Below are 24,799 nucleotides of genomic sequence, written 5' to 3'. Positions count from 1 at the left end.
TTGTTGAAGGCATCTCTGTCACATCCAGCAGAATAACATCAAAATGTAACACTGGCTGTAGTGAAATATTGTTATTCAGATAAATCGACTTCCGTGTATCACTAAACAAACCTATAACCTTGACAGAAGAGTGAGTTGATAATGAAAAGGCAGTTCATGGTAGGCTACATGTGGGTGAAATTGACATTATATGTGCACAAGCACTATCTGGAAACCGGCATTACGGTACAGGAAGGAGTGGTTTTGTGGCATTCCAACATTTCTTAGAAATGAAACGGGACGTTGGCAGAAAGCTACAGGTGAAGTTCTTTACGATCAAAGCTCAAAGAAACTGATCCAAACCACAGATTCTGGGTGAAAACACACAGTAGCACACTGTGAAACCGCGTTATGCTTTCACTTCACTTTGGGATCATTTTAGTGATAATGAAACCTTGTAGGGGTCTTAGTCTTTGATAAATTATGTTTGTATGTGGTCTAAAGAGATGCAATGTTTATGGGATGACCATATTAATGATGTTATGTGATCTTATTACTAAAACTCATAAACAGTTGATGTGATTGAACTGTCTAACAGCAAATGGCAAATAAACAAATTCCTCTGTATGTTAAATATAAAAACTTTAGTCGCATTTGCTTTGCCCTAGAACTGATTGTACCATCAATTTAATACTTTCTAGAAATCAAAACTTTTTTTTAGTTCTGACAAGATAAATGATAGGATAGAATAAAAATGCAATTATGCAGGAATCTGTTTTGCGTTTCAGAAAAATGGATTTGGCTTTCACTGTGTCATCGGACCATTTTACAGCAGAACAAAATCCAGCTGTTACAGCGATCGTTTAAAACCATTACGTTAAAGGGCAGCATTTGATCACGAGTCGGTGGTCTTGGCCCACTTCTGAAAAATAACCTCGCTTCTCGATTTCCATTAACACTCAGAGTAAAGTGAATAGTGTCTCAGCGACTCCAGGACCCATCTGAGCAGTCTTTGGGTCCATCAGGAGTCTTTTGGTCCAGTCATATTACACCCTGCTGAGGGTACAGGCCTGTTACTAGGAGAGTTCCTGTGTTTGGTCATAATCTGTGATCAGGCCTTTGATATGCGACAGTTTCTGATGGAGGTACTCGCATCGCTTTTTCTCTTCCCGATACCCAGGAAACTTCTGAAAAGAAAAAAGGGACGCCAGTGAGTTTTCTGTAATGCACATTAAGATTCAACACAGTGGGCCTCATGCTAGAGCATCTGCTGCGTGATTCAAATCAAATCGACTTGTTTCAACATGATGAATGCCACCTGTTCATGAGTATCTGCTCATTTGTGAGATATGGTCATTAACATAATCATGTTAAACACATTACTATACAAGAGTAAGGCAATATAAAGGTAATTTTTCTGATCCATTTGTGGGCAGACTTCACTCACAAAAATGTGACAAAAACATAACAAATTGTGTCATTAGGGTTGTGATATCAGGGGATCATACAAAGGTATTACAGCTATAGTATAGCTATATAGGGGCTCTAGTAACAACTCGACAGGGGACATGACACGATGTATGATAATAAATATGATTACAGGTTAAACTATAAATTGGTTTAACAGAGGATGTTTCCCCAGACAGCAACCTGCATGAAAATCTTGACTGAGGCAGAATTTTCCGACCAACTTGTGTCAAAATTTTCATGCCAGTAAAATCTAAAAGGGAAAGTCTCTCTCACTGAATTGGCAAGTCAGAACGCCCAATACACAGATATGGTGAACAGAATATTAATATTAATGGAATTTTTTATTTTACTTGACTTCAGTAAGAAAACACAAGTTTTCTCATACTGTATGTAGGATAGTTGAATGGTTCTTGTATGAGGCCCAGTTTATAATGCAACAAGTGTTGTATGAAATGAGATGAAATGAAAGGTAAATAATTCTTACTTTCTTATACTTTCGGTACTTTTGTAGTATTTGGTCCTCCATAAGCTGAAAAGATTACAACAGAAGGAGTGTTAGTGTGCTGAGTATCTGAACTGTTCACTCTGGTGTTTTATTAGAAATACAGCAATTAAAGGCTCCTGGTGCAGACAGTACCTTGTACTCTTGTGTTCCCGGCGAGAGAGTGTTGATCTTTGAGCCCAACTGAACAAACATCTCGGTGATGGCCCCAATTCGGTCATGAAGAGCTCTGTATTCATCGTACTCGGCACAGAAGTCGTCCTTGTACTGTTGACGCTGCTCCAGTGCTGTTATGGTGCTGTATTTTCTGGGGGAAAAAAGCAAACATGCACTTACTGAAAGCTGTTATTTAAAAGTAGAAGTGATCTCTTGAGGCCAAGTTGTTTCCCACTGCTTCCACTAGATGGCACTGCAGAATGGTGGAGTTAGGGGCCTGACACGTCATTGGTTAAACAGCATGATGTGTTGACCAGATGTATAAATGTCAGCCATAAGATCATTTGTTTGCAAAGTCATTCTCAGTGAAAGCTTTGTGACAGCTCATTTAGACATGTGTTTTACTTCCCTCTATTTATCTGAGTGTTTTGAAGCTGAACCTAACCCTTGTGGGACAAGTTGGTTTCTTCACTCAACAACAGAGGATTTCACTGAAACCTTAAAACCTTAGTGACCAATGATATCTGCAACGATTCACTGATGTTCTGACAATTATTTGGATTTCATTCCTGAATCATAACTCCCCTCTGAATCAGGGATTATAACATATAGCACAGTCAGGGACAAAGTGTGTATTTATCTTACATTAAATAGTCGGGCAGTTCCTCTTCTGAGGTTCGACTGACAGTTGTTTTCTCTCCCTCATGGTCTGTAGATAGGAAAAACACACACACACACACACAATCATTTAAAATGGTTAAAGCCAATGCAAATGCAATAATGTGCCCATCATATCAAGGCTGATGGAATCATTTATCACTGTCTCCGATAAGAGACCTGATCCAAGGCAAGCAGTGACGTCAGCAGGCCAGAGTAGGAGGCAATGCTGCCTGCTGACTCGCTCGACCGTAGGTCACCCAGATGTTTCACAGTCAATCATCAACAGACTAGAGCGAGGAGCGAGGGCCGGAGGGTGGAGAAAGTGTTACACTCCTAACAACAGTCACTGCTCTCGCAAATGAAAATATATGAATTGCTCCTTGTGGGCTTCCAGCAGCAAGTACAACTCAACCCTGAGCATTTGTTCCTTTTTGCTAAACGAAAGCTGATAAGTTCATAGGCCTGAAGAAATAATATAAAACAGATTCATGACAGCACATTAGGATACATAAAGTGTGACAAAAGGACATTTTTATAGTTTTATGGTTTTATTTACCTTTGAGCTTTTCTTGATTCTGCTTCAGGTCTGGACTGGTCTCAATCCAGTCTGGTTTTAAGCGCTCTCGCTCCCTGTCTTTGTGCTTTTTGGACCTCTTCTTTTTATGTTGGCCATTGATGAACTGTTGGTCAGTGCAAATGGGGGTGTCAGTGTGCGGGTGCTTAGGGCTGGGTGCAATAGGAGCTGGCTCTGTCCTCTCCCGTTTGGGAATAGTAGATGACCCGCTGAGTTTGTGTGGTGAGTACAGACGATTTGGGCTCCCCTGGAGATGATTGCTGGTTTTGTCAAACTCCAGTTTGATCTGTACGCTAGAGTTTCCATGACTGGAGGAGCTACGAGTACCATTGGTGCTGCAGTCTCCATAAGAAGGTGACTGCTGAGGCAAACAATGGTCTAATAGTCTTTGTTTTTTGGGGGTCTGACAGTTGGATGCCTCTGAGGGTAATGGGCGTTTCTGGAGGGGAAAAAAGAGAACACAGTGATTGATTTACCTTTTGATATTAATATCAAATATTGATATTAGAGTGTGCCAAAGTGCCTGTATCACCAGCCTAAATAGATATTTACTTTAAAGGACCAGTTCATCTCTTTAAGAAATATGTTTATTCGCTTTATTTTTACTGAGTGTTAAATGAGAAGATTGACAACACTGTCAAATCTAGATGGTAAATATGAGGCCCTTAGCTTTCGCATAAAGACTGGAAACCAGAGGAAACAGCTAGCCTTGCTCTGTCCACAAGTAACAACAGCTCACATATCAACATGTTATATCTTGTTTATATAATCTGTGCGACAACAGAAGTGTAAAAAAAAAAATAATGTGGCGTGTAACTGATTAAGCAAAGCTAACCAGCTGGAAACAAATACAGTACATATTTACTGAACAAGTGGTATCCATTTCTGATCTCACTGTCAATACGAATGTGAATAATCATATTCCCAAATTGTGTTACTAATCCTTTAGCTTCAGTCTGAGTTATATTTAGTCTGAGGCTATTGATTTTATTTATACACAGATATAGCAGAAATATCATAATTCTAGTTATTTTTATCTGCAAAAAGAGGACATAGCCTATCTATTTTCAGACTTATTTAGAAAGAAGTAAGGGAAAACGCAATTCATTCAAGGTGAAGAATTACCGCAGAGAGATTCTTGGCAGGACTGAGTTGTGAAGGAGAGTCCCCGGGAGTTTTGTGGAATGAATGGTTGGACTGGGGACTCTTCAACTGGCTACTGTGGAGTGGCTGAAGTTTCCTGAAGAAAAAGTAAGAGCACAGCACCTTCAGTCAGACAGTAAGTGTGAGGTAATTGGCCTGTAAGGCTAAACAGGAGGAGGCAGTGTGTAGGCCATAAAAAAGCTTGCTTCGACAGACTTATAAGCAAGTAGATGAGATTATTATTTGTTATGACGCAGAGAGAAAAGACAGCTTTGCAGTAGCTTCCACATACTAAATCACTGACATTACAAAACTGTCAGTTTTGTTTTATTTATCAAAACATTTTGCAAGTTTATGTGGTGTGTTTTGTTTTGTGTCTCTGGTGATACAATCTACAGGAGGCTACCACAAAGACTAAACACAGGCCAGTGAGCAGAACAATAGCAGCAGATATAACCTCAGTAGGACCAAACCCTCTTCTCTGTTAATCTGCTTCCTACAGCTCCTTCCTCCAACAGCTGCTACAAGAAGTCATTCCCCCAAGTGGTTTCATGACTCTGTTAATCATATGGTCAGTGTGAGGGGACTTTAATGGACATTAATGTCAATGAAGTGACAGTTGTTAGGAAAGCCTGAATAAGATGAACTTACAGCAAATAATTAAGCTAGAGGAAAGAAAACTGGAGTTTACAGTATTGACAGGATATCGCAGTTTTATCACATTTGGCAAACAGTATGATGACTACAATTGTAAGCTTTTTGCACTTAGCGGGGGGTTTGAGCAGAGGGGGTTGTGCAATCAGCGAACAGGACTTGCACATTCTCCAAAAAGCTCATGTAGCACATGGCCTGCATGTTTACTGGCAGGGACAGGAAACGTACGAAGGAGGAAACCCACCCTGAAAACTCTTGCTACCCTGAACCTTTCACTTTAATGCCATTTGGCAATACAGTGCAGGGAATATTTTCCCCTGCTTTGATGTGTCCATTAAGAGATTCATCAGTGCAGTGAGAAGTAGTCATTTAGAAGCTCCCCTTTTCAACGTGATCACAGTAGACTTCTACATTAATTCAGTGGCCTCTCTGTGTTAACGCCAGCACTGTCAAAGCGCATCCATCCCTTAGTCTTTTTCTGCATTATCTGCCCAAAGGAGTCTCTAAAAGTTGAAAAGAATTTTTAAGCGATAGTTTAAGTTGACAATTTGCTTATTTGCTTTCTTGCTGAGAGCTTGACAAAAAGATGGCTACTACACTTTTACGTATGTAGGGTAAATATAGGGATAAAGCTAGTAGGTGATTAGCTTAGCTTAGCAAAAAGATTGTGAACATTGGGAAGCAGCTGGCCTGGCTCCCTGCAAAGATGACAGAAACTCCAACTAGCACCTCTAAACCTTGTTTTTTGTATGGATTCAAACAACATATCAATTAGTGAACTTGGTAGTGGTAATGGTGGAGGGATTTTCTTACCATCAGGCAGAGTCAGGCCAGCATTTTCTAGTCTTAATGCTAAGGTAGGCTAATTGGCTGCTGGTGGCGGCCTTATATTTAGCATACAGGAGAGAGTATCAAGCTTCCTGTCTATCTCACAGCAAGACAGCAAATAAGGATTTGTCCAAAAATGTTGAACAATTGCTTTTGTTTTACATTTCCAATTGTCTCAATGGAATAAAGCCCAAAAAGTGTAGTGTATTACAGCTGACTTAAAACCCACCTGATCAGGAGTCTATGGATGAGTTGCTTCTCCTCCTCTAGATATCCAGGCCAGTCCCTCTGGACATGTCTGTAGAGCTCATCCTTCAGAGAGTAGCTGTGGTCTTTAGGGTTCAGTTTACCAACCTGAAAAACAGACAGTTCCCACTGTTAATAAATCAACAGAAAGAGGACAGAATACAACAGGAAAAGAGGCCAGCTGAGGTCACGAAAACAACAAACTGGGTTACCCTGCAATGCCGTAACTCCACCTTATAGTTAAATGAAACAAGACCTTTCTTCGTGGGTTTACATTGTTTCCACGGTAAACAGTTTAACCCTGCCTTTATACAACTTAATCCTGCTGATACAAATCTAGCCAAACCAACCACTTTCAATTCTGAAAGTAGTCACATCCCAGCTGGAAACACCCCACCTCTCCCCTGTCAAAACACAATCTTCTCCTCCAAAGATAATTAAAGCGCAGCCCTAATTACAGCTACCAGCGGCGGCACAGTCTCCACTTGATGATTGCAGTGGGACACTCAAACATTGTGAACACAGGAAATGTGCCTGAAATAAACTTACTCACATCACCTTTGTAGAGCAGAGTTTTAGAGCTATACAGCGGCAGTCTGTTCATTAGTATCATTAGCAAAACTGCCAGTAAGGGACTAATTGATGTTGGTTACTTTAATCCTTGACCTGATATCAACCGACGCTAAAAGTAGCTAAATTTGAATATATCACACTTAACATTTGCTTCACTTTTGCATCTGATTATATTTCATCATTAGTCGACACTGTGTTTACAGAGCAATCTGCCAGATGTCTCACCTCATCCAGAACTGAGGTCAGATCAGCCTTGTCCTTTGGACTGGCCCGCTCCCTCTCCAACCACAGTAGCAGCTCAGGTTTCTTGTAGGGCTTTAAAGCCAGGAGATGAATGATGCGATCTCTCAAGGGCCGGTGTGCCACAGGGCTGGGAACCAGGCTCCTCTTGTTGCTGGGGGAGTGCTTGTGGCTGCTATCTGAGCCTGACACCAGACCCTGCTTCCTCTGAACCTTCACGCACTTACCTGAAATCAAAACAAAGGCGCACATAGCAGAGTTTCAGTGTGACATTTGTGGAAGATAAGAGCCAGTTTCTTCCGACAATGGCAGTCAATCAAAAAGTTATCATGGTAGTAATCTAAAGCTGTTTTTGAATGTCCATACAGTTGCTACCCTACGCAAAACTAGAGAAGAGCGAGGAGATTATAACTGATCTGATAACAGGATTCACATACATTGACAGTATCTTGTAATAGCACGGCCAACATATTATTCCTAATCCAGTCCTCAGGCCAGTTATACAAATTACACCCTGATTTTGAAAGACGGGCCTACACATGAGACAAAGCTGAATACAGTTTATCTTCATTATATCTCTCTATTGTCACGGAAGCTGCTGTTGTACACGCAACAGATACAGCAAGTGCAACACTTTCAGCCCAATCTGAAAAAGCAATTTCCATACATAAACACTGTGAACATGGTACTGTGCCCATGCACCTTTCTGTGTCGGTGAGCAGAGGCAGTGTTGCTGCAAGTGGAAAACAGTGAAAGGGGTTGACAGTAAGGTTAGCCTACTGCTGAGTAAACAGAGGAGCATGGAAACTAAAGCGACTAACACAGAGAAGCCCTTTCTTCCTGTCGCAGTACTAATTCAGTTGGACCCGGACAAGAAGTGCTTATAGATACCTGCAGACTGTAATCTCATTACAACTTTAAGCCATACTTTGGAGGTTTCTATAGGTTAAACATGGGACAACATGGTAGAAGTATCAGAAGGCCTACATGTACAAGATATTTTACAGTACACTTATACTGTTGAGACTTTCTTAAAGTAATTTAGATTTACATTTTAAGGAATATGTAGTGTTCCTTGTATGATTAGAATGAAGTCAATTCCCTGCAAAATGCAACAGTCTTGCAGGAGCTTGTTTCAACATCTACCATTGACCACAAGGATTTTAAGCAGATATCCTCCCTGCAGTGCAAAAAACCTGTACTGCCACATTTCAGACAAGAACAAACTAGAACTATTGTTTAAAGGAAATAAATTAAAGCAGCTTGAGGGAAGTTTTAAGACTCACTAGGCAGCTTTTGCAGAATGATACTTCCCATAGTGACAGTAACATCTCACTTAGGATAACTTTAAAAAATGCTTCCAACTACACCAAGCAGGTGTATAAAGCTTTCAGTTGCCTACTTGTCAGAGCCTATTTTACCCTGAATGAGACTGAACTTCAAATCATTCATTATTATCTAAATCATGCACATTTTTTGACTCTGCAACCTGTAATTGTGAGTTGATGTATGGACATCCAGTCTATCATTACTGCACCTTAAAAAGACTGCCACCACAAAACAACTGTGTGCTCTCCACACACACAGAAGGAAATGACAGTTATGTACCTTAAAAGATTTGTTATATGGTATAGAACTAAATGTTTCTCCCCAGGAACATTTATTCCTTGCATGCATGTGACAGATATGTTAAATTTATGCAACACAGAATGTAATGTATAAGAACCAGTTCCAACGGCTGGCTTCTACAGCAATCACCTTAAACATCATGTTGTAGTGCTAGTCTACACAGGGTGTTTCCATTCATAGAATATTACCTACACAAGCATTTAAATTCACAGGAGACCCTTTAAACGCAACGAAGCTTTGTGGTTGGATCATTTATAAAGTTGCAGCATGGTCAATTTAATCAACAATGACTTTAAGACCATGACTCAAACATGGAGAAGGCAGTCATTAAAGAAAATTAATTGCAAGAATGAGATCATGCATGTTGCATATTATGCCCAGATCACTCTAGGTTAAGTGTGCCCTCTTCTTTAGATGATATATTTTATCAAATGAAAATGAATTCAATTCCAGTCAGTGTAATTACATTTTAGGCAAAACTTCATCAGCATGAGACTTGTTAGCACATACTTCTGGCAAACTCAATCACATTAATGGTGCTGGCAGGCAAGCTGGCACAGTGCCTGAGCAATCTGGTCAAAATGAAAGGAAAATTACAAGAAAGAGAGGCATCCCTCTTGCATGAATAATTGCAACGCAGCACTTTGATCAATTATGTGATAACTTCCACACCATATGGCAATTACCAGCAGGATGAAATGGTGAGAAGCAATGGTTTAAAAGCTTTCTGGGAACATGAAAACTTTCCAGTTATCTGTCCTTGATCAATGTGTGCTTAGAGGCTGCCACATAAAACTGAGCCTGGAAGATATAACAGAACATAGATACAGCTATTAGACAAAAGCTTACTTGGCCCTGGCTTGATCTCAATTGCTGAGCGGCTCCAGATGTCCTTCTCCACCTGAGACATGCGCTCGCGGGTCGTCTGGTAGGAGTCGTCTGTGGCACAAACTGTGATCTTGTCCTGAATGCTGCCTTGGCCCTCCAGGTGATCCCTGCCCTCCCTGTGTGAAGGAGAGGAGAGAGAAAGAGAAGACCTCAGAGTTCAAGCTCACAAATTCTCTCACTAGGCTCAATTAACTGGCTGTTTGTCAAACACATGCATTAGAGATTCTTGCTGTCATACACTAATTTTGTTGTCTAACACACACAACTCATTCTGTGACTTGTGCCTGCATGCAAAGGATCAGTTATAAAGACTAGCTGAAAGACTTAAGTACAAATAAAGCTGCTCTAACCAACCCTTTGACCCTGCAAACACTACTTCTCTGTTCTTATTACTGGTCACACCTTTGAGGTCAGTTGTGGCATGACGGCCTTTGGGTGTTATTGTCGTCTTGTTTAAATAAAAAGCCTGACAGCGGTACTGTCTGTTGGTGTAGTATTGAAGAGAGAGGCCACTGTTTGGTTATGCCCTGCGGTCTCAGTCTGACACTAAATTTACTACGAATTCCATTTGTGGTGGACTGTGGAAAGAGTTATGTGTGCTGCTTACCCTGAGACATACTGGTGAATGCAGTCGAAGCTGGACTGAGGCTTGTCTTTGCTGTCACTGGATAGGTAGAATGAGAAGACTCTGAAGCCATCCGGGGATTCGGGGGTCGGCGCTGGAATCTTTACGTACTGTGAAGACATAAAGGAAGGACAAACAATGAGTACGAGTAAAACCTGTTTACAAGAGTACAATTTCTTTGTAATATACGCGTTTTTACTCTCTGACCTGCTTGATGAATGTGCTAATTTGAGTGGTGTGTTACGCAATAAGCAAGTTTTATTTCTCCCAGATGTAACCTGAGCTGTTTCAATGTAATCTCAAAAGTGGAAAATCACTGGCTGAAGTAAAACAACAAAGGAGCTTCTTTTATTTAAATTGATCCGAGCAATTTTGACCGGCTGTTATTTTTTTTCATGCAATAAATGTGACCTAAATAATCTCCCGCTTGGGCCTATCACAGAGGCTACATGGCACCTCCCAGGTCAGGGAATATGACCCGTTGCCAGCCATGGGAGGAGCCTGTCTGAAAGGCAAAACATAACAATAGTATAGCGGACAGCTTTTTCATTTGGGCGATAACCTCTCCTGTCACAGACTGCCCACGGCTCCCTAGCAACAAACAAGCCAGCAGGGTGAAGTCTATCTCTGTCAGAAACCTGTTACATAAAATGACCCAAAAACCCACTTCCGCTAAAAGGACAGTTCAACATAGAAAGTCATTAACCAACAGGTAATATGTCCTTTAAAACACATTTGGCAGCGGATCTCTTCTACACCGCCTGCAGCTGTGTTTCAGCCTGAAAATGGACAGTTTAGTACTTTTGTTGCTAGAATGCCCTAGATTCAACAGAAGCTGGATGGTTGTCGCTCATCCTCTACAAGCACAAATACCTTCTTACTGATGAGCAGTACTTAATGTGAGATGGCTGCAACAGCTCACATTTTTCCTCTCTTTCACTTCTTTTTGTAGCAGCCCTCGTGGTACCACCTCAGGCCAAAGCACACAGGAGCTTTTTAACTGCAGGTCTCAAGAAAAACAAACGTCAGTCAGATGGACTTGAAGCTGCCTCTTTAGTTATCAGTCGTAAGTGATTGATTATAAGCTGACTGGCTGAGAGCACAGTGTCCCTGGCAGATGTGTCAGGCAGGACCATAGCTGTCACAAATGCCCAGTCATGCAGCAAAGCCATAAGCAGTTTTTTTGCAGCATGGAGCCAATGAGCAGCTCCTCTCCTCGACACCCCTCCTCCTCTTCTAAAACGCATGCCATTCACCCTACCCCCATCAGCCTCCAGCTTTCCTTCATGTGCACAAGCCCACCCATGTCAACACAAAACGCAAAGCAGCTCACAAGGCCATGGACACTTGAGACCCACAGCTGACCATTAATTCTGACCTATTTATGTCTGACCGTTCACATTAAGTGGTAAAGCAGAGTCCATGTGCATATGTCTGTTTGGGATTTTATGCTAATTAAGGATGGTCAACCAAAAAAGTATCAAAGCATCAAAAGGGACAACATGAGAGCTATGTCCGCGGTACCTATTACTTTAAGAGAGAAAAGTAGTAGCCGCCTTGACCATAATTAGAAGCAACAAGTCACTAAAATGGGGTATTGATGTAGAGAAAGGCATGCAGAAGAACTGCGTTTGAATGTGTTTTAAAATGACAGTGCTGCTAAACAAAAGGCAGCTTGTGCTAAGATGCGAGCACATATTTACACATTTAGCATTGCAATAGTGCCACCACGTCCCCTCTTTCAGTCGATGGCAGCAGTATGAGCCCCCTCCAGCCATGCATTAGATTTGCCTGTCACCCCCATCCATGCCACTGTGCACACTTCACATTCTAATTCTAATCAATGTCACTCAGGTCAGACTGTTCAGAGGTCGCCACCGTTTTATTCACAGCTTCCTTCTCAAGCTCCATAACCATATGTCATTTAACCCATTAGTTCCCAGTTCCTGATTCCTAAAGGAGAGCCAGTCCATCTAGCAATGGGACCACCAGCTTAACCCTAAACGAGATACTAAACTTGAAACTTCTATGACATATTAAGATATCTGCTTATTTGCTTCTTTATTGAAAGTCAGTTGGGAGGATGGATGCCACTCTCATGTCTGTACAATAAATATGAAGCAGCTAGCCTGGCTCTGTATGACTGTAACAAAATCGGACTAGCAGCACCTCTAAAACTATGTAATTACCATGTTATATCTTATTTATTTAATCTGTAGAAAAGCCGAGTGTCTCAAATTACTATCCATCTTTTAGTATAACATTTAATTTAAATATTCATGTAAGAAAAAATGTCTGATTACAGTTAATCCTGTGAAACATCTGCTGAACATTGGCAAGTGTACAGCAAGTGTAACAGTAGTAATAAAAGCTGAGTCAACAAAAAGTCAGTAATGTGAGTTACTTTGCAATATCTATCTAAAGTGTGCTAGCATCAAGCTTAACAGTAGCATCAAGAGCTGGACTGATATATTGGCTTGGCCAATATATTGGCTGACATAAATTAATTCTAGATATTTTGGTATCGTGTATGTCAAATACCACCACTGGCATCAAAAATCCAGTATGAGTCGGGCAATAGTAGGGACTTTATGGCTACTGGTCACACCAGAACAAGTGAGGCTGTAGCTGACAAAAGTGAAGTGCTTTATTGCTTATAAGTTCAACTTTTCATTTGATAAGAGAAAGACTGTATAATTTCTTGTTTCAAAGGTTATATAGTTTAGTTTTAATTGTTAAAATAAGTTCAAGTCCATTAACCCTCCAGAGTCTTGGGGTAAAATGGCAGTTTTTTACTACTTTTCATTTTACCTTTGTGTTTCCCATTAAAACTGTTTAGCTTGCTTTCTTTGTTTAAAAAGTGTGTTTGGAGTGGTACTGTGTAAAGTACAGTGTACTGCTAATAATGTCAGGACTTTCTTCCTTTATCACTTCCGGAAATGACATATCCACGATCACGTTACCTGGTTGGTCAATGACATTTTTGCTGCACAGCAAAAACAAGAAGAACCAACTCAACAACTTTACTGTAGTCTGAACAACCAGAGTTTTACAGAATACAGTTTTAAGTAGTGACTGTAGAATACACTAATCATCACAGCTAATTTATGCAAAGTGGCCTATTTCATCATCGTCCCACCCGGCCTGACGAAATTAACTCTGACTTTTGATGTGTTTAGTCAGTGACACCACATGTGCCGACAGGTTTGTGATCCTGAAGCTACTGTCAGTCAAGCAGTAGGTGTAGATTTACATAGAGACGCTGAGTCATAGGCATCTCCATATGGAGCTTTGGTCTTTTGGTTTGTGCGTGTGTCTGTGTGTCATTTTGTCTTTTTTAGGTAGAGGAAGCCCCACTGTCCCACGGGGCATATGCACTGAGTTAGGTCAATATCAAGCTGACTGTTTGGGCCCCCGGGTCAGCAGAGAGAGTGATTATTATCAAATTAAATGGAGTCATCATGTGCAATCATCAGTGAACAAACAAAAATAAAAACAAAGACACTGAACACACAATTCTCACTTTAAATGTGAGCAAAATGGTTAATGAGTCACACTGAATACACACCAGAGGATATTTTCAAAGTTCTTACTTTGGCAAACAGAGTTCCCACACAGCAAATAACAGCTCATAGAAAAATATAGCTCCAGTTCCATCAATCAATCTTTATTTATAAAGCACCAATTCAAGTATTATCTCGAGACCCAACAATTCAAGAATTCAAAATTGAGGATTCAAGCATCCCCACATGAGCAAGCATCAGGTATGTAGCATCACTTCTGCCATGTCAAGGGCTGATGAGTCATGTGTACAGACAGAGCCTCTGTTTACATGACTCCACCAACCTGCACACATTTCTATAAGCATTATGACAGCAAAGTGTTTACATTCCATAATATTCACATCCATACCAATACTTTTACTGTATGGCACACATAGAGATAGAGATAATCTTCTGGTACACTGGGGCACGAAATGAGGCTAAGCTAATGATGAATAAGCTAAATGCTGCTAATGACCCTTAACTTAGACAAAGAGTCGCAAATATCCCCAAAACATTAGTTTTACTGAAGTTCTATTGAATCAAAAATATATATCACAATAATTATTAAAATCAATTTAAGATATTTATATTTCCAATTACATACATTTTTTTCCTATGTATAATTGGAATTTGCTACTCTTGCTGTGACAGCTATTAATAATTATGGAGATAACTATTAAATCAGCAATATTTGTCCAGCTGGGAATGAGGGAAAGCATTTATTAAACTGCTTATGCTCTATTGTATCCTAATTATAATTATGTGGGTCCCTTAATCTGATGATTAATTAATCAGAGGAAAACTTAATGGGGTATTATTATCATCACTGTGTACTATTAACATGGGTCAATTTAATAAACAGCTTCAGCAGTGAGAGCTGTGTGCAGTAATGCCGCCCATTGTCACAATATAAGTAAAGACTAGCCGTCGGGACAGTTACATTTGGAGCAACCAAATGGCACCAGAACGACAATCCTTCGCACCTTGTCAGTACAGCCCCCCGTGGAGTGTCCAGGCTGATACAATAACTGCCTCTGTGGCCACAGCCCAGCCACATCTGCTACTCCAGGGCCCGTGTGTTTGGAGATGTCAAATACTTTCAAGCTGTTGTAAGGTGTGAACTGGACTGGAACAGAAAATCTTGGCAGGGGGTTCAGCAGTTGAGCAAGGACAAAAGACACCATTGGTGATGTCCTTGTAAGACTTTATCTTTTACTCCCCGATCATGTTTAAACTGCTCATCTTTGATGGGGTTAAACAGAGTTCTTAACCTTGCTATTTGGTGAGTAATGAAAAAATATCTTCACCAAAGAGAGCTACCTTCCCTCCAGTCATACGCTTGAAAAAGCCAAACATCTGCAGGGAAAGATGAGGGGATAGTTTCTGTCTCTGTCTTTCTTTTCTTTGCTCTGCAGATGAAAGCAAGAAGCCAAGGTTCCCAGCTCTGGTATTTGGCATGGCAACTCTGAGATGGGAGCAGGCGCATGGATATGTGATTTACTCTGAAGTCTTTGCCTCCTGCCCCTGTCTGTACTGACACTAGTTACCATTGTTTTCTCATCTGAGCCTACTCAGCCATAGCTGCTCTGTGAGCTGCCCGTCTTTTGTTCTAGCGTCTTCCCCCACAAAGCTGAGTGCAATGGGCTGTCGGCCCGCCTGGATTATTCATGAACAGCGGGGACGTGTGGCTGTGTGTTGTTGGAGGGTAAAGGGAGTGATTGGGGTTTGGGTGTGTATGGAGGGAGGGAGGGGGGTGGTGGTGGCGGTGGCGGCGGTGGCTCCCAGTAGACCCAGTGCATGAGGGATGGCCCTAAATAGTCTTCCTTTAGGAATGTGTTAGGCAACTCAGCAGAGAGGAGGGGGATGGATCGTGGCTAGAGCAAGTGTATTTGTTCCTGATTCCTTCTTTATTTAGCTTTATATGTTAGTGCTATTATCACGCATCCTATAATGGACTCCACAAGTTGAAGCATTAGCCTGACGGTTGAAAATATTGAACTGTCAGCCATGTTTTAGTGTCACATGCAGTCAAGCAAATGCAGGGATGCTGACAAACGGTGTCTTTCAGAAATGCATGGGTCAGATCAATTATCTCATTCACTGACATCAAGCTTTGTACAGTATGATCTACAAATCCACAGTACCTCATTTGTTAAAAACAAAATGCGTGACATCGCCTCTTATGATCTAAATCATGCTTTCAGTGAGCCTGGGTGGATGTGGTGGTTCCTGTGCTTGAGGATCTATTCATTGAGGGGGGTTGGTAGAGACAGGAAAGCAGAGGAAGGGGGGTGGGGACTGACGGGAGTTAGTGTGGGGGTATGGGGATGGGCAACTGTCGAGCATCCCCCAAGGTACTGCCTGTTATGCCAAGCAGAATCAGTCTTTTTCCAAGAAGCTGGGGCTAATCTGTCAACCTCAACAAACACTCTCCGTTCCCCCACACCCCACACCCTCACCCCTCCTTACTGTAGGTGCCTTCCCCTTAATACACAGAGGAATAGAGCCTATGTTAAGTGATAGGACACTGCTTCCTGTATTCATTATATGTAAACTAACACTGCATAAAAAAAAAACCAAATAAAAATGGATTAAATGCCTAATTTGCATTAGACTGTGATGGTTTGGAAGTTAGGAAATTCCCATTACACACTGGCTATCAGACCTCAGATGCACTGACACCAGTAATGTGTAACCCTTGCTGATTCCTAGCTGTTTCACTGGACCAGTCCCACAAAACACTTGGGAGCATTGCACTATACTCCCATTACTGGACTTTTCTCCCCAAGTGAGCAGGCCGCCTGTAATCCTTTAACAATTCACAGATTGTGCATTGGAAAGTATGTCCAACCCTGATTAACTTGCAGGGGAAGTTGGAGAAAGAGGGGAAAATCCAAAACATGCAGATGTGATGTGTAAAATCAGACTGTATGAATTGAAGAGGGAAGCCAATAACACACACAGACAGCACACAGGTATAATAAAGGCAGGGATTTTTCTTGTAAATGCAGGTGATTAGCTTTATGAGCCCCATTCCTTATGAAAATATTATATGTCATAGAACACTTTTGAAATTCCCCCTGTTGATATCTAGGCTCACTGTGCTTTATGTGTTGGATTTGAGAATTATAACTCTAGAGATCACAGTGAGATGCCTCTAGTGAAAACAGTCCTTTTTACGCAGTATGTATCTCCCCAACACAAAGCTAATAAGAATTACATAAGGCTGTTAAAGCTCTCTGTTTAGGTTAAACAATAACTCTCTGGTGTTCGTTTCAAGCTCGTTGGGTTAAGCTTTAAATACTTCTCACTACTCTACACATAACTGTGCTCATGCTTACTTGCAGTGTTTGTGTTGCTCATATCCTGTTGTGCTGCATTTTTAAATCCAAGAAAGAAAAAAGAAGTCCACGATAAGGCTCCTTAGAGGCCAGTGCAGACACTGTGTGATCCTTATCAACAACTTTGCTCTATTTTTACAGTACCAAATGATTTATTGGCTGATTGATACTGTAAGATTATAATATTTATATTACTATTATTATATATTTTGAATGAAAACTTCCTTATTACAATCATCTGATTATTTAAACAGCTTAACATTTCCTGATTGCCTGAACATAGTCTGATTGCAAAATGAGGCTAAATTCTCTTCAGAGATGAATAGGATGTTACTGAAATTGAGTGAGTGTTTTGCTAAAAAGAATAATTGGGAAAATGTGTTTATATTATACAGCTACAGACTCTCTGAGAACACGATAAACAAGAAAACTGAAACTAAAATGTAGTTAAGACACAGTCATGTCACATACTGCCAAGGGGCTCTTCCTTTTTATTAGTAAATGAAAATTTCCCCCTATGGGGGATCAAATAAAGAAAAAGTCTAAATAAGGTCACTATTCTTCCATCAATTATACACAGCATGATTAGCATTATATTTTGTCATTTCTAAGCCTTCGGCCTTTTTAATCACTTCTGATGCAGATACTCAGCCTGTGAGGTAAATGAGCACACAGACGCTTCCAGCGGCCAAACGTTTATGAGCAGACTAAAATACCACATACTGTAATCTGTTGCATTTTCATTTACCTTTCCAGTCCTCAATGCTAATATCTTGTGGTTGTTAAAATTGAAATTTTTCAAGGCTTGCTGAGTGCTTGCTAAGTTTGGAGATAGAGAGTCTATAACTAAGTCTATAGCTTAGCAACCAATAAAACAGTATTTACATTTGCATATTCCCTGACTCACTTTTTCAAGTGTTGTTATAGTGAGTTTTTTTTTCTCACTGCTATTTCCAGTTTCCCAGGGTGACGACTACATCTTTAGTCCCAATCGTTCATGTTTAACTTGGAATGTAAATAAACAACACAAAGCCACAACGTGAACACACGACTGTATGTATTTCTAATCATGCCCAGTTCAAGTTTTTTTTAATACACTTACATATTACCACCCTTCGTTACACAGCCTGCCCAGTTTGTGCCATTGATTTCTGATCTTTTACAGCTCTCTTCTAACCATAAAAATCCTCTTAAAACACTGCCACAGTCACCATGGCATCCTTCGAAATCCCTTGTTTGAAGCTAAAGAACACAATAATGACAGAGCAGCTAACCAAAGAAAAGTTTAACTGTTGGAGCTCGTGAGGCTTGTTCCTAAAATATACTGTATGATCTAACGATCCTAAGGCCAACTGCCTCTGCATAAACAGAGCGGGCCTCAAACGAGCAGAGAACACAGAGACTTTTGCCTCGCTTAACACATCTGGATGAATAGAGCGGCGTGTGCCCTTTCAGAAACACGTGGGACAACTCTCCCTCTCACTGCTATGCCACTGGGAGAGGACGGCTCTCAAACCACATTCCTGTTATTGTTATTCTAATTAGCTTCCAGAAAAAAAGAGGAAAAAAAATGATGCGTGCATGCACACATACACACTTGCACACTGCAAAAGCTTATTTGCAGTGCGAGCGGGAGGCGAGGCAAAGCGGGGTGGCGGGGGGTAGAGTCAGAGCAGCCGTGTGTGAGATAGAGGCCCTGATGTCTCCCAAGGATTCAGCCAAGGCATGGGGTGAAATGGCAAAATAATCAAGAGGGCAGGCGGGAGGGAGCCTAGGGGAAGCTCAGCCTTCACACACAGTCGTCATGAGAATATCTTTAAGAGCACCTCCACATTCCCCTCATCCCAACACCACTGCCTTTACGTGACAGCTGTACACATAAATACAGACAGGGCCATAAACAAAAACAATTACTCTGACAACTGCAATTCAACATTTATGAACAGAGGAGGAAATTAAACTGATGCCACACCTGACACAGCACAACATATGGTATTCAAATGTTATGTTCATGTTTATGGCGACAATATCATGCTCATAAAATTTATATTGAGTGGTTCAAAATAATACTTAACCATTATACCGAACCACTCGGTGGTGTGCTACAACTTTTCAATGTGCTAGGTGAGATACAGTGCTCTCTAACCCACATACAAGTGTAGGTGGAAACATCAAGAAACAGAAGTATGTGAAGTATGTGCTTCTAAATAACAAGCACTGTAGCAATGAATAAAACACATTTCCTAATCAATGTGCCTCATGCAGCATAGCTCTAATAAATAAGAACTAACAGAAGTTTTATTTCTTACTAACTGGATATAGATCATGCCAACGAGCAGGAGCCGTTGCCAGCCCCAAAGGAAAATAAGCACTAGGATGTGAAATTCCAGGCCATGGGAACCCTGACCAGCTCTGAATATATTCCTTAATCCCTTGTGATTATTTCAAAGTAATCCAGAATCTATTTTCTTTTCAACTTCCATCTTTATGAAAAAAAAAACCTCTCTACTTCTTTTATTTCTTTACAGCTGTGTCAGTCTCCACTTCTTTTCAAACACGTATTATTGTATTATCAATCAAAAAACAGTTCAGTTCGCTTTCTCTTCAATGCCATCCACTTCATACCCTCTTTAGAGTTAAAGATGAGCGTGGCTAGATTCGAAAGCAGATTTTTTTTTATTGTAATTTGTAAGTTTCACAGCTGCCTCGAAAACCACTTTCAGGGGCATCTAAGGGCTTGTGTCTTTCATCGCATGATTACAAGCTTGGCAGACAATTTACAATAGTAGGGCTAAATGCCGCAGGGTCAGAGAGAAAGGCAGCCGAAAACCTCAGCGTGCTATTTCTTGATAGAAGCCCTGGCCCCTGATACCGCTGAGCCCTGGAGTGATGCCAGGACAGTGATTTGAAGAATTCCTCTGGTTTTTGTGGCCCTGGAAGTGCCCCTTTACAGGAAATGTGACATGAGCCAGCGTAGACAAAGATCAGAAAGAAGCAGTCGTGGCTTCTGTGATCGAGCTCTACAGCTGGTAACTGTCAGTGGACACAAACCTCCTCATGCACTACACATGACATGTTGGACTTCACGCTGCTTTTGAGGGAGAGCTGAGCTCCAGCAAACACATATCCAACAAATAAAAAGCAGGGGCAGACCTACATCTGTGATGCTACAAACCTCCAACCTGGAGACACAGATATGGGTTATCCTCTCTGTCTGTTGTATGCCAGACTGCCATGTTCACCAACATCCTCCCCCCACTAACGGCTTAATATGGCCTCCCCCACCACCAATGGTTGCAGCTACCTCATTAATGCCCAATCGTCCAGCTCGGGGACTATTGTCAGAGGGGGAGGGAGCCCGTGCTTGAATTCCGCAAAGCAATTTGAATATGTAATGTGCCAGCCAAGATATAATCACCAAATCCTATTCAATGATTAAAGAACACTCAAATTGCACTCACTTAACATTGCTTCACAGAAAAACTCTTATAAGCAGGTTAATCTGCTGCGCTTTTTACAGATGTTTCATTACATGTTTACATCTATTATTTGTGCTTTGAACATGTTCTGCATGCTGCCTGCATAAAAATTCCGCCATTCATGTATCATTCCTATATTTCAAATTTTTCATGTCTTTACAGACACAACAGGCACAGAGACATGGGGGCTCCCTGGGGTTCGCCAACTCCCCTACCTCCTCCCCCTCCCTGAACAAAGCCTCCCCAGTTGCAAGCCTGACCCAGTAACCTGGCTAGCAGCCTGGGGGTATAGTGCACCCTGTCTTAGGGCTTCCAGGGCCCATGTGAGCACACAGGGCCAGCATTTGTGTACCGAGCAAAGTCACTTTCGTCAATGCAATCGGCTCTTGCAGGGATTAGAACAGCTCCTTTTAGACAGGGCCGATTGTGTGGTAAATGTGTAGTAGCCTAGCAGGCAGAGCTAGGGAAGGTGTAACGGTGGCCGGGCTAATCTGGCTGGATACAGGTATCTTTCTGTACAGACACTTCCAAGGAAGGGCCTTTTGTTTTTGTGGATCATGTACCTCATCTGTGTGTATACACGTGTAGTCCAGGATATTTGACAGAACATAGTATAACTAAGCAGATTAATGACACCTTTCCCTCATGCTTTGGGCTCTGGAGCAATGAGAGCAGCCTGTCAGTTTTGATGTTGTAAGAAATAAAGGTAACACATCCAGAGACTGAAATCATCCCAACATTTGGAAAGTCACAGGGCCGTCTGCTTTGTGGAAGCACCCATGTGCTTATTGAATGCTTAAGAATCAAATAAGATGTGCAGGGGAACTGTCACAAGAGCGCTCCACAGCAAATCAGAACTAATTAGAGCATTCAATTTCTGAGGCATTAGAGAGAGTATGCAAAACATCTTACCCCCTGGTTCCCCTTGAAGCAAATCGCTGGCTGATTTGATAGTGATGCCTGAGGAGAGAGAGAGAGAGAGAGAGAGAGAGAGAGAGAGAAAATGAAGAAACTGGTCACTGAATCAGGAATCATGTTCATGTTTAATCTAACGGACAGCTCATGCATTATGAGTGAAAAAATATTACCCTTGCACCAACTCTGCACTGTGGATTTCTCTGCTTAACAGCAGGCTGGCTTGATGAGTCAGGGCGTGGTAAACTTTTCTCTACAGTTCATGGGTTTCTGACCCTAATCTTCTGAGGAATGCGTGCGATCAATTGATCTATGGCTCACAGAAAACTTTGCTCATGTCAATTAGTTTGCTGTGCATGTTGGTGTGTGTGTGTTTCAGCTGATTTCCCCTCTAAATGATTAAATGAATAAAGGCTACAACAGATCCCAGAGGAAAGACAAAGCTCCTTCTGAAACCAATTATATTTCTTTTAAAAAGGTACTTTTTTATAAGCCCTCGTGCTGAGGTTTGTTTCTGCGCTGCTCTCCAAGTCCACAGTGTACCTGGCTTAAGCTCCCGAACAGCATACTGTTCCTTTCCTCCCTACTGATAAAGATATATTAAAATCATAAAAACGTCTGGCTCTGAGGCGACATGATACATGGTTAATAGATGGAGACTATTATCTGTGAGGTACAGATGTGCCCGTGATTGACAGCATTCTTAATTTATTATTAATGGTTTTGGGAAATGTCTTCCCTATCGAGGAGCATTGTTGTGATTTTCTTCATCACACCGTAGCTTTTAATATTGAATGGAATGGTAAATATTAGAGCACATAATGTTTGTTACACATTACAAACACAGCCATATGGCTATATCGGAATAAGTTATTTGAAGGTCTGAATTTGGTTTTATCCTGGGTTTATCATAAGAGGAAAAATAAAGCAGCTTGCTTTTTATATATATGATCATTTCAAACATGAGAATAACCATTACTATCTTGTGGTATTCAAATTAGTAGTTTTATTGGCACCTCTTTTTAATAAGGCACCTTTTATGAAGGCTGTATTAGCTGTAGCTAATAGCTGTATAAATGTTTATAAATAATGCAAAAAAATCTTTTTACATTAGCCACTAATATGAATTTCAATTTTGAGGTTAACAGATTATAAAAAAAAAAAGCCTTTGCCTTGTGTTTGTCCTCCAGCTGCACCATTTGGAGCACAATCTCCTTATGAACAACTTATTTAAACTGCAGATGATTATGAGGGACCCATGAGAGTTTCTTAATGGATTGCCAACATTTATAACTGCATTAATACAACACAGAAATGATAAACACCAGCTAAAGTGATTTTTTTACAACCAGGCAACCCAAAACATTGCTTTTAATAGTAAACCCTTTTTTATAAACGGTGCCATTTTACGAAGTGGTACAGATTAATGAATAAGAGGAACAGCAGACATGAATCAGCAACTATTTTGATAATTTATTAATCATTTAAGTCATTTATTAAACAAAATTGTCAAAGTTTGACTGGTTCTGGGGTCTCAAAAGAGAACATTTGCTGGTTTTGTATTCCATGTTCCCCTCTGGTTTAGTCTTTTATGACAATAAATTGAACATCTTTTTGACTTTGTGGCATTTTTGAGTATTTTCTAACATTTTGTGGACCAGTCAATAAAGTTGACAACTTGATTATGTGAAAATATGAAGGTAATTCAATGTCATGTATTAGAGCTCTTCCACAAGCTCCTCTCCAACACAAACATGAAGATCATAAACAAATCACATCTACCGACAGAAACTCTTTCAGGTTGGGGTTCCTGAGGACAAAATCCTCCAGGACTCACTGGGCGTCCAGAAACAGTATTTTCTGGGGTGGTCTTTGACTTGGAAAACTTTTGCAGTAACCTTTCCTGCCTGCCTGCTCTGGCTTAGAGGAAGCTGTCAGGCTGTGTGAGCTCTGGAGTTAACTCTGCTTCACAAACCAATGAGCTCTGGAGCTGGGCGGGCTTCCAGGCGTGTAAAAGGCAAAAAAAACAATAATACACAAGAGCCCAGCAACAACTTGCCGTGCCCAGTGCAGACTTCACAGCTGAACCAATGATTCCCACATCCAGGGAGGAAAAAAACTCAACTAAATGAGCCTCTAAGTACAGTCACAACTGTGAGGCCACAGTGTCTTATCAAGCATTGCTTTGGGAAAGACCATTTGGATAGAATAAATTATCTAGGTCTAACCTAGTGGACCATAAAGGACATAAAACAGTCTTCTGATTCACAGCAGCTGAATAATTTGCGTGATGTTCATGAATTCATTCCCGAGAGCGAAATGATCAGAAAAAAAAGAGCCATTAAAAAAACAAAACATTTAATGACTGACATTCATTTCTGTTCGCCCATAGTCCAAATAATGAATTTTAGATGTAATGTATGTGTAGAAAAGCAGAGAAAACAGCAGGTTTTTAAAGCCCTGGGCATAATAACAGACGTCTGTCATATGGCAACTTTAATACCTTTTGGTTTTTCGGGAGATTACGCTTTTGGTAAACAAGCAGACGTGCACAATTTAAAAAAAAAAAAAAAAAGAAAAAAAAAAAATCCCGAGCCTCTCCCTTTCTGCTCAAAACAAATTGAAGTCAGAGCTTACATGAGAATTAAATGAAATCCCTTCATTCATCAAAGTCTACTGAATTGCCTGTTATGATCACAATAAATCAAGTTGCCTTCTACTGTATCACAGCCTGAATAAAAACCAACACAGACCTCATTTATCTGCCAACAACGCTTTTGGCGATGAGATTTGAGCGACTGAACTATTTAAACTACACCACCCCCCCCTTTTTTTTTTTTTTTTAACCAAAAAGGAAGAACGAGCTGCGTTTCCAGTTGGGATTTTACAGTTCCCGGAGTTGGGAGGCGATTAAGAAAATGACAATATAGCTGGAAAAATACACACAAGCTCCAAAGTTGAACCCGGTAATTGTCCTTACCTTCAGGTTCTGGTAGGCTTCGAGGGTCCGGATGGCAGTGTCAGTGAGTTTGACGTGATACAGAGTTTGATTCGGGGTGTTTTTGTTGATTTTGCCACAGGAGAGCCCATACCGATGCTCCTGTCTCAGCGCTGCCATTTCTACAACTGAGGACTGTAGGAGACATCCTGCCTGCGACGTCACGGAGGGGAGAGGGTGTGGGCGGGGCTAACACACACATACACACACATACACACACACGTACACACACACACACACACACACACACACACACACACACTGAGAGAGAGAGGAAGTATGAAGTAAGGAACTATTTTACTTTCGTTTTCCAGGTCACCCTCTTTGGCCACCAGCATGTATTTATCTTGTCTT

The 24,799-nt window shown here is 41.0% G+C and overlaps 1 protein-coding gene across 2 annotated transcripts; it reads right to left on the bottom strand.

Annotated features, from left to right (window-relative positions):
* Window positions 1–415: 415 nt before the first annotated feature.
* On the bottom strand, window positions 416–24,565 carry LOC139201061 (RNA polymerase II elongation factor ELL). 2 transcript variants are annotated; one of them, XM_070830278.1, is made up of 12 exons: window positions 24,428–24,565; window positions 21,445–21,492; window positions 10,150–10,277; window positions 9,504–9,658; window positions 7,011–7,252; window positions 6,196–6,320; window positions 4,467–4,581; window positions 3,324–3,780; window positions 2,753–2,816; window positions 2,087–2,258; window positions 1,934–1,978; window positions 416–1,166 (listed from the first exon to the last, which is right to left on the bottom strand). In XM_070830278.1, the coding sequence occupies exons 1-12, from the start codon at window positions 24,563–24,565 to the stop codon at window positions 1,056–1,058; spliced, it is 1,800 nt and encodes a 599-aa protein (XP_070686379.1). In that variant the 3' UTR covers window positions 416–1,055. The 2 variants fall into 2 exon arrangements, with proteins under 2 accessions (XP_070686379.1, XP_070686380.1); XM_070830279.1 differs by having other exon boundaries at window positions 10,162–10,277.
* Between the last annotated feature and the right edge of the window lie 234 nt (window positions 24,566–24,799).

This window comes from Pempheris klunzingeri, chromosome 5, assembly GCF_042242105.1.
Source record: "Pempheris klunzingeri isolate RE-2024b chromosome 5, fPemKlu1.hap1, whole genome shotgun sequence".
Taxonomy (NCBI): domain Eukaryota; kingdom Metazoa; phylum Chordata; class Actinopteri; order Acropomatiformes; family Pempheridae; genus Pempheris; species Pempheris klunzingeri.
The sequence above is the reverse complement of the archived record's forward strand: the minus strand, read 5'-3'. Positions and strand labels throughout refer to the sequence as shown.